General features: G+C 39.8%; 1 protein-coding gene across 1 annotated transcript in view; it reads right to left on the bottom strand.

Moving 5' to 3' along the window:
* pde5ab (phosphodiesterase 5A, cGMP-specific, b) overlaps positions 1-7,718 on the bottom strand; it is a 111,840-nt gene extending 104,122 nt beyond the window's left edge. The window contains exon 1 of the mRNA XM_087837767.1: positions 7,663-7,718. Coding sequence (XP_087693893.1) covers positions 7,663-7,667 — 5 coding nt within the window. The 5' untranslated portion in view covers positions 7,668-7,718. The remainder of the gene's footprint in view (positions 1-7,662) is intronic.
* Between the last annotated feature and the right edge of the window lie 1,644 nt (positions 7,719-9,362).

The raw sequence follows: 9,362 nt of genomic DNA on the forward strand, positions 1-9,362 counted from the left end.
AAATGGATTACACGGCGGTACTTCCCTGTTTCATATTGTCGCGGGTCAGGACTGTTTGGGTTTTGTTTGACAGCTACGTTCTGTTGTTCCAGGCGGCAGCGTTACGGTTGCCATGGTTACGGGGTGACGCTCTCTCTCTGCGTGTTTCCTGGGTGAGAGAGCGACTTTTTGTTATTGTTGTTGTGCTAAGCTAATAGGCAGAATGCTACAAGCATAGCTCTAAAGAATGTAGCCTCATAGGCAGTGTAGTCCGTGCTGCAGGGAGAATGGACTGCTCGTTATGTGTCTGTGAGCGAGGGAGGGAGAAAAAGGATAAGTACGAGCTGTCATCGAGCAAAAACCGGAGCTGGAAGCATGTAAATATAATAATAACCACTGCAGCCAAGAAGAGACCCTGACAGCCCAGTTGTAAGTAAGCTATTAAGACTCGACTGTACACCGTGTTCGTGTTTTCCTCTGAAACAATAAGTTCTGTTGGAGCAGCCTTTCAACGCCTCTCTCTGTCTCTCGCTAGCAAAGTTGACCCAGACAACAAAGTAAAGCTAGTTTTCAGCTACGAGCCCGACATGAACCCACCGTATTAGCCAGAGGTCCCTTTACTACGGTTCGGAGCCGCGGACCTTCAGTAACAGTAATAAATCACAGCAATAGTACATTCACGTAGTTGTAAACAGCATGATAATATATTAAGTAATCCAAAGTATTCAGAATACGTTACTCTCATTGAGTAACATAACGGAATACGTTACAGAATACATTTTGGGACATGTATTCTGTATTCTGTAATGGAATACATTTTAAAAGTAACCTTCCCAACACTGTATATAAGTGACCTGCCAAAAAGATACCATAGTGTGGCATGTGCCAGCAGTTAAAAGTTCACTTTTAGCGATTGCTGGCATGCACAAGAGCAAGAGTTTTTGGGAGCAACAGAAGCAGGAGCTGTTTTTAGAGACAAATTGAAACCACTGTACAATTCTGGACCCGAAACTACGGGGTACTGTCTATTTCTCATGATTTGGTATATTACACCTCTGTATTAATGGATATGTTACCTTCTGTCTGACATGTCAACTTGAACTGACCCATCAATACAGGTTTTTCCTCAGGTTTTCCTACTCATTACACTTTTTAAAAAAAATTATTCTTACACAACTGTAATATTTTTTTTGCATCATATAATATACTAATATACTAATCAGCTATACAATACAAAGCCAAAACATTTATGAAATTTTGCTTGCTTGCAGTGCTCCGCTCTCAGTTTGAAAGAGTAAATAATATGTAACATACTAGCTAACATTTATCGATTAACACTAATATTATAACTTAAAAAATTTATTCACTAAGACTAGTTAAAGGATCTAAAAGTAAACAGCTATACCAGTGGACGCTCGTGGACTTATTCACAAGTGAAAAATATACTTTCAGTATATTAAATATAGATGTTAAGGTGTTTCTTCTTTGAAAGCACTCAAGAGTGCTCACAAAGTGAACCAGTCACTGCAGTCGGGTTTCCTAGGTAATTTATTAGCTGAAAATATGCATCCATACACTCTAATTCCTCAATGGGATCTGGTGCTCCATGCTCGCTCTGCTAACTGGGTTAGAGCCAGTGTGGCAGCCTGCAGATGAATAGTCAGCAGAGGGTGTAAGGTAATGTGTTGAGGCAGTGCAGATCCTGGGCATTCATCTTATTCTTCTCTACCTGGGGAGGTCTACTCCAGATCCTGATATGTTGCTATGTGGCACTTAGCTGCAAAGGGGTTGGCCAGGCAGAAACCCAAATATAAAAAGAACCTCCTTTACCACTTATAAAACCTGGTAAAGGTGGACCATATATACTGTAAAACCATATATATATGGTTATAACTATAACCATTTTCCATTACAACAATTTTCAAGATTTCCTTGAGTTTGTGCATTATGATCGCAGCTGTATATTCCAGGTGTAGCAACAGTTTGCCATGGGCATCCATTGTTGATTGTCTTTTTCAATTCCCTATGTTAACTTGGAAGATTTCTTTGAGCTTTAGGCCCCAGGAGCTTGTCCTAGCATTCATGACTCTAATTTAGTATGCTTCACTGACCCTGGATGTGATTTCGTCGAAGGTTGGTAAGCTGTAGTGTGAAAGTTTGATTACCTTATTCACATCTTATTGGTCATAAACTCAGCCTGCCTGTGCAGGACTACTCAACAACTACCACTGAAACTATTTGTTTCAGTGACCTTGTCATGAAGTGGGCGTGGCTCAAACAAGATAAAAACAAATGGAGTTCTGTTTGGTCCAATTTGCACGTTTGCAAACATGTTTGTATTGCAGGTGTTATTCCCTTTGGTCAATAAATAAATCGTTACTGTCTACATTCTCACTAGGTTAATTTTTACTAAAGCTGGGCATACACTGTGCGATTTTTTTTTCAGTCGTGTTATTTAGCTCCTGCTCAATCTGTACGATTGAATCGCAGGGGTTAGAAGTTCGTCTGTCACGATGCATGGTCTCACATGCTCTGATGCAACCTGTGTGCTCACACTCTGCGTCCATAACATGAAGGTTATAACACAAAATCTGTCTCTCGCTCCCCTTCTCTGTTTTTCATTCACACAGACACACACACCACCATCAACTTTGCTAAATTGCTAATGAAAAACCAGGCAGCTGCAATTGAACAGCTACGTCTCTTTTCACGGTTGTTGTGGTCGTGATAATTTTAGGCCACATGGAAAAGGCTCAGATGAGCTTGCCAAAGTTCTAGAAGTTGTGCCTCCATCGCTTGTGTCCAGATCAAAGACTGCACTGCCATGCTACTCCATCTTTTCACTTCTATTTCTGTGTTTGTGTGTGCACAGCGTGAGAGCTTGCGTTGATACCCCATGAGGGGCGACAGGATTTCAGACATTTCAAACATTTTCTTGCAACCATACGATTGCTGATCGGGAGCTGGTCGTGAGGTGTTAATCGCTTCTCGTTACCCCATGTGTACTATATGATGCACGACACACGATTAAGGCGAAACTCGGGGCGATCCCCAAAACGGTCGCACGACTGAAAAATCGTCTCAAAATGGGCCAAAAATCATACAGTGTATGCAAAGCTTAACCAGACTGCTTCCTTTGATTCATGAACTGTCTGTATCTTCAGACTATGGCAACTATTGATTGTTTTGAGTTGTGCTTGTGCCAGTTTGTAAGACCTAGCAATATCTATTGCTTTGCACAGTATTAAAGATGGCGCCACGTATGGATCCCCTGGTGCTTTAGTGCGTTACTTCTGTTTTGTTTTTGTGCATAACGTCTGTGTCTGGGCACTCCTCTGGATATTCTTACACCAGAGAAGAGCTTCTTAACTACAGGACTACAACACCTGTGGATTTACTAATAACCGTATGACTGTTCCCACCACTAACACATGACCCTACGCTGTGTTCACTGCATCATTCCATGTTTGGCACTGATCACCACCTGCACTCATGTATATATCTATCTACTTAGCACTTTTAATTCTTATTCTTATTTTCATGTCTATTTAAGCGTTATATGACAGTATGTTTGCACTAAGTACTGCAGCAATTTCCTAATGTTGTAAACCTGCTCAACATTTGGCAATAAAGCCCTTTTTGATTCTGATTCTGATTCTAAATCAGAACTGGCACTTAGCAACTTCTGACAAACACCATACAATCCCTTATCATCTCATTACTGTTACAGAATATTTCAACAATGGTCCAGCTAACAGACCAGATTTTGGGTTAGATCACCAGCTCACTGCCCTCATCATTTCTGCTGATGCTGTGGGAGTCAGCTGGCTCTGGCAGCAAGTCAATAAAATGACGCTAATTTGTGGCTGAACCTAAGTCATTATGGTCTTGTGTGGCAGGCCAAACATTTAGCACATAAAAGTCGCATAATAAAGTGTTGGGAAAAACGGTACAATATCAGTTTCCATTCAAATTTTTGAAGCAAAAGTTTTTACAAATTACTATGACACAAAATAAAGGAACAGCATCCCATTGTGGCTATACTACTCAAATGAAAGGAATAAGTGGTGGATATAGTTTTTAGCAGGATCTTGGAAAAGTAAGTATAACTGCTGTTTCTAATATTCTAATTTTGTTCTATATAAACTTAATCTAAAGCTGAATATTTATATCCAATCTGCCCAAGGTCGGCAGATATATTTAAATATTATATATAATTACTATTATTTTTAATATAATAATTTATGTAAGACCTGTATTACATTTTTGAAGCTCTGAGTGCTTGTTCCTTATTACCAGTGATCTACAGCAGGCGTGACTATAAATCTTCATCTCTAACAGTCAAGGGACGACTCTGGCCAGGGTCATAATAAGCTATCCTTTGATTCACCTTCCTTTCATGGACTTGATTCTGTTTATTCTCCCCATTCACAGATTTAGTGAATCTATTACCCGGCTCACATAAACGCAAAGGCGCCTGGCTGGCTGACACTTCACCTCTGCAGCGGAAACTTGTCCTAGAGTCAGGCTCTGTGCTGTTATATCTTTTGAAAGGTACCGTGGAAAACCGCCTCTAAGTGTAAATCACGTTTTGACACTGTGCTCCATTAAAGGTTTTCTAAAGCTTGAGTGAAAAACAGATGTTTTAAAGTGTAAAACAGAATTGTAAAAATACAGTATCGCTCTTAGTGGGTAAGGCTCTTAAGACATGGGTGAAAACTGTGAGTATTAATAACTTTTACACATCTGTTCATTTCATTCTCTCTTTCTCTCATCAAAATGCAGTTTTTGTTTTAATCTCATCTTGGTTGTTTTTTAGGTGTATTTTTAACCAAGCATGGCTTGGAATAGCTCTCATCCTAAGATGGAAACTTGGGACCCACAGAGCGGGAACTTTGCTCCATTAGTGTCACCTCCAGAGGGAATAGGTGACTCGTGTAACCTCAACAAACCAAAAGAAGAGAGAAAGAAGGGGATTGGGTGAAAGAAGGCACTGGAAACATGAACCAAAGAACATAAATACAAACTTGTGCCAACACTTGTCCATATTCAAACATCAAGCCCTATATGTAAACCTTTGATCCTACTTTTTTCTTTCCTTCTTCATTATGTAATTGTTGCTCCTGGAGTGACGAAAAGCACATGGCCTTTGCTTACATGTTCCTATTATAAAGCAATAACTTCCAAGCTGGGCAAGCTCAATCTAAATCTAGCTGAAGAGCAGGGCCATTAATCAAACTGTTACACCCGAAAGGATCTGCACCCGCTAGAGGGACGGAGAGAGAGAAAGCAAATATATTCTTCTATAAACACATATGACTGTTGAAACCAAGCACACCATTGTTTTTCTTGTGACATTAACAATAAGTTTGATGTGTCACATGGCCCTCTTCCTATTGAAAAAACAAAAGTTGTAACCAAGATGGCCGACTTCTAAATGGCCACCATGGTCACCACCCATCTTGAGGAGTTCGCCCCCTCACATATACTAATGTGCCACAAACAGGACTTAAATATCACCAACCATTCCCATTTTATTACGGTGTATCCATATAAATGGCCCACCCTGTAGAATATGTTGAGTTATCACCTTTTAAACGTGTTAACACCGCCATGTTAATAAGGAGCCATTTTACATATCCAGCAAACTTGAAACAAGAACAGAAAAATACACATTTTAGGCAAATTCTTAAGCCACAGAAACCAAGACAGAAATTTCTTTGTAGTTTTTCTGAGGGTTGGGAGAAAAGAAACCACTTACCACATACCAGAACTGTCAAGATGCTGAATGTACGGTTACTGTAAAATTACTACACTTAACAAACTTATCAGCATTGCTCTTAAGTGTTTATTGGTGAACATGACAGCAAAGGCTGTAGTCCTGGTCTAATAGAGGTGCAAAAAATAATATTGTGCAGATTTTACTCAGGAAATAAAGATTCTTAGCATGCATTGTTTACTGGATACTTGCAAGATAACCAACTTTCTCTAACTGATAGTCTCTCTCTTCGCTAACTTTGCTACCTTGTAGTTCAGAGCAACAGCAGACGAGAGCGGAAAGAGCCGCAAGTTGTTTACAATCCTATAATGTTGTGCAAACCTGAGAGCAGGCAATTTTACACATTTTGGATGGTGTATTATTTCATCTGTTGTAATATATATGTGTATATACATATATATATATATATATACATACACACACACACACACACACACATATATATAAATTAATGTTACAAGTGGTTCTGTCACTCTCATCTTGTCGTTGTGGTATTGCGAATTAGTTAATGAAGCAAATTCAAATGAAGCTCTCAATCTTTTGAACAGCTCAGCTGGATACTAATCATCACTTCAGAGGTTGAAAATGTTTCCACTTTGCCTTGTTTGCTACGATTCTTAATATATCTCCCCTGTACACAAATCTACGCTCAGCACTAACCACCCCAATGTTCTACTTTTAAAAAAACAAACCTCTAAAAGAGCATCAAAGATCTCAGCAGATAAGCATTAATGTCTTGTGTAGTAAAACCAAAGCAAAAAGGCTTCTTGAGATATTTTCACCACTAAGTAGGCCAAATTGCAGAACGAGGAGCAGGAGCAGAGGAGGGAAGACAGAGGCCTTATATAGTCAGAACAAACTCATGCTTGACTTTAAGGACTCAGCACAGTGTTGTTAACCTCAGTGATAAGTTATCAGAACTAATAAGTTATTTTAGTGACTAAGAGGGGAAAATGTGGGGAAAAAAATAAGATGTCTGGTGTTTATGTGTGTTAAGTTATAGAAGATAGAAAGAATGTGACCTTGAAATGGTGAAAAAGAAACCAAAAGCAGAGGGGACAGAGACAGGGGACAGATGGAGAATACAAAAATAAAACCAACCGGTAAGCCAGTCAAATTCTCCACTTCACTTCAGACTCTCCATTTCCAATCATAGTAGTCCACTCTTTAAAGAAGGGAAAGGGGGTCAAAGGTGAGGATTTCCTGGCTGTCTTTCAAGCTTGGTCCCCTAGTCCCTGGACTCAGTTCAGATTCATCCCAGAAGTCCCACGACCTTGTTGGAAGTGGTGCCGTACGACGCAGGACTGTGGGATTTGCACAGACCTTTTTTTTCCCCAAGGGACAGCATGTGTTTGTTAATGTTAGCTTCTGTGGGCGGCTACGGTAAGACATGAAAAATCATCCAAGAGGAGGGGCTGTCAAAGTGTGAGAGCTGACAGACTCAGCCTGGCACTCTACTAAAGCCACACTGCTAGAGGACAAACAGTTGGAACAAGAAAGAAAGAAAGGAAGAAAGAAAGAAAGAAAGAAAGAAAGACTTACTGACAGTACTTAAAATTCCCCTTTGCAGCTGTGAGGCAGCAGTTTTGTGTTTTTTAATAAATGCCAAAACCACTTTTCTTTCAGGGTGTTGTAAAAATGTCTCAGAAAGAGTTACACGCAGATTGTTCCATGATGGAGTCAATTATAGTAACAAGTATATTCAAGTAACTGTCACACACAGCATGAGCGCTGTGTTTCACCACAGAGTGTCGCACACAAACTCTGACACTTCCTTACAAACCACTCCTTCCTCCATCACTCTCTTCAACACACACGCAAAACAGTGAACTCTCCCATGGTTCAATGTGGCTGCGGTCTGTCTAAATGGGCAACCCCCATCCTCACTCATGCATTGTACTTACCCCATGGCAGTGGAAAGATGTCTTTGTGGCTCCACTTAGCAACCTCAGTCTCAAACTCTTATGCACATGCACTGATGGAGCCCACCAGGGGGTTTCCTTTGCTGGTTTCTCCCACTGTTTTTATCTTCACCCTCCTTTCTCTGGCTTCAGCTGTATCCTATTTTGGAATTAGGGAAGAGAGAAAAAAAATGAATAATAGAAATAGCATCAAAATATTTTCTCACAGTGTCCCAAGCCAGGGACCTTACTGTGACACCAGTATCCCTTCCAAACGTCCCTCTTTTTTCTTCCCTTCTCCTCCTTCGCTCCAGCTTGAACACTGTGCAGGCCCACAAAGAGGCTGCCCTCACTTTTCCAACTTTATCCTGTGACAGGGATTCTCCAGTGACTTTGGCTCTCACTGTCCTTTGTTTTCCCAAAACTGCGGCAGCTTCAAAACGCACAAATGTTTGAGCAATAAAAAAATAACACATTTCCTTTGTAGCATTCATGGCTTTTCTATATTCCAACTAAATCTTACAACTGTCTGGCAACAATACTACTTATATTTTATAGTTCATGGGAACTGATAAAAAGACTCAGTAACTTTTGAACTTTAAATGATCTCATATTTCCTTGACGTCATTAGCAAATCTCCTAATTATGCAACTTACATAGGAATTAACTGGAAAATAAAATTAAATGCTGGTATGAAAATGTTGATAATACTCCACTACATCTTTAATTGAACCCTGGTGATCAAGGATTCTTCAATTCTTGTTGATTTGAATAAGTCACTGGTTAGACACGACCAGTGTTGGGAAGGTTATTTTTAAAATGTATTCCATTACAGATTACAGAATACATGTCCCAAAATGTATTCTGTAACGTATTCCGTTACGTTACTCAATGAGAGTAACGTATTCTGAATACTTCCCAGATAGCAAGGAGACATTGAACAGATGTTGATTTTCCATCTGAACCATCAGAATCGTCAGGCTTGAAATGTCAACACAAAACCAATGTTGAAACAACATTGAAATACTGATGAAACCTGACACTGACATTGAAATAACATTGATTCACTGTTGTTCTGTCATCGTTGATTGTTGATCTATTTATAGTTGACAAGGTGACAACAATCACGTTGAAAAACCATTGATTTATGGTTGAGCGGAAATTAAAGCTGCTACCACTTGGACTATTCCATAGCCCCCCCTCTCACAGTGGTACATCCCTTCAGGTAACCATTGTCTTGTACAGTAGAGCGGGACATTAGATTTACTCTCAGCGGAATTGACCGGAGAAGGCATCAGTTCATGCACTGCACTGGCCTGCACCACGATTAATATAAGGTAAGAATGAATGACTTTTGTTCTATTCGTTATTTCCACGGTTGCATTTGAATAACAGTAAAAAACAAACAAACTTGTTAATGTAAAGTTTCGGACAAAATGTGGGAGCCCGAAATTGTGTCTACTTTCATCTTACAATCCGGCAACAAATAAATTGTACTGCGAACAAAGTCAACAAAGAAAACATTTTCGTTTCATACTTTTCCGTTATATTCCCTTACAAAGCTAGCTTTAACGGTTCGAGGGTTCCTTTGTTCTTGCCGTCGCCTCGGCGCTTGACCCAGACTTTCGCTCTGTAGTTGCTTATTAGCATAGTACTACAAAAAATTGTAAATCTGTGATATATGATTGATAAACGTAAAGGTA

This window comes from Neolamprologus brichardi, chromosome 3 (assembly GCF_056152115.1).
Source record: "Neolamprologus brichardi isolate AB-2024 chromosome 3, ASM5615211v1, whole genome shotgun sequence".
NCBI classification, from domain to species: Eukaryota; Metazoa; Chordata; class Actinopteri; order Cichliformes; family Cichlidae; genus Neolamprologus; species Neolamprologus brichardi.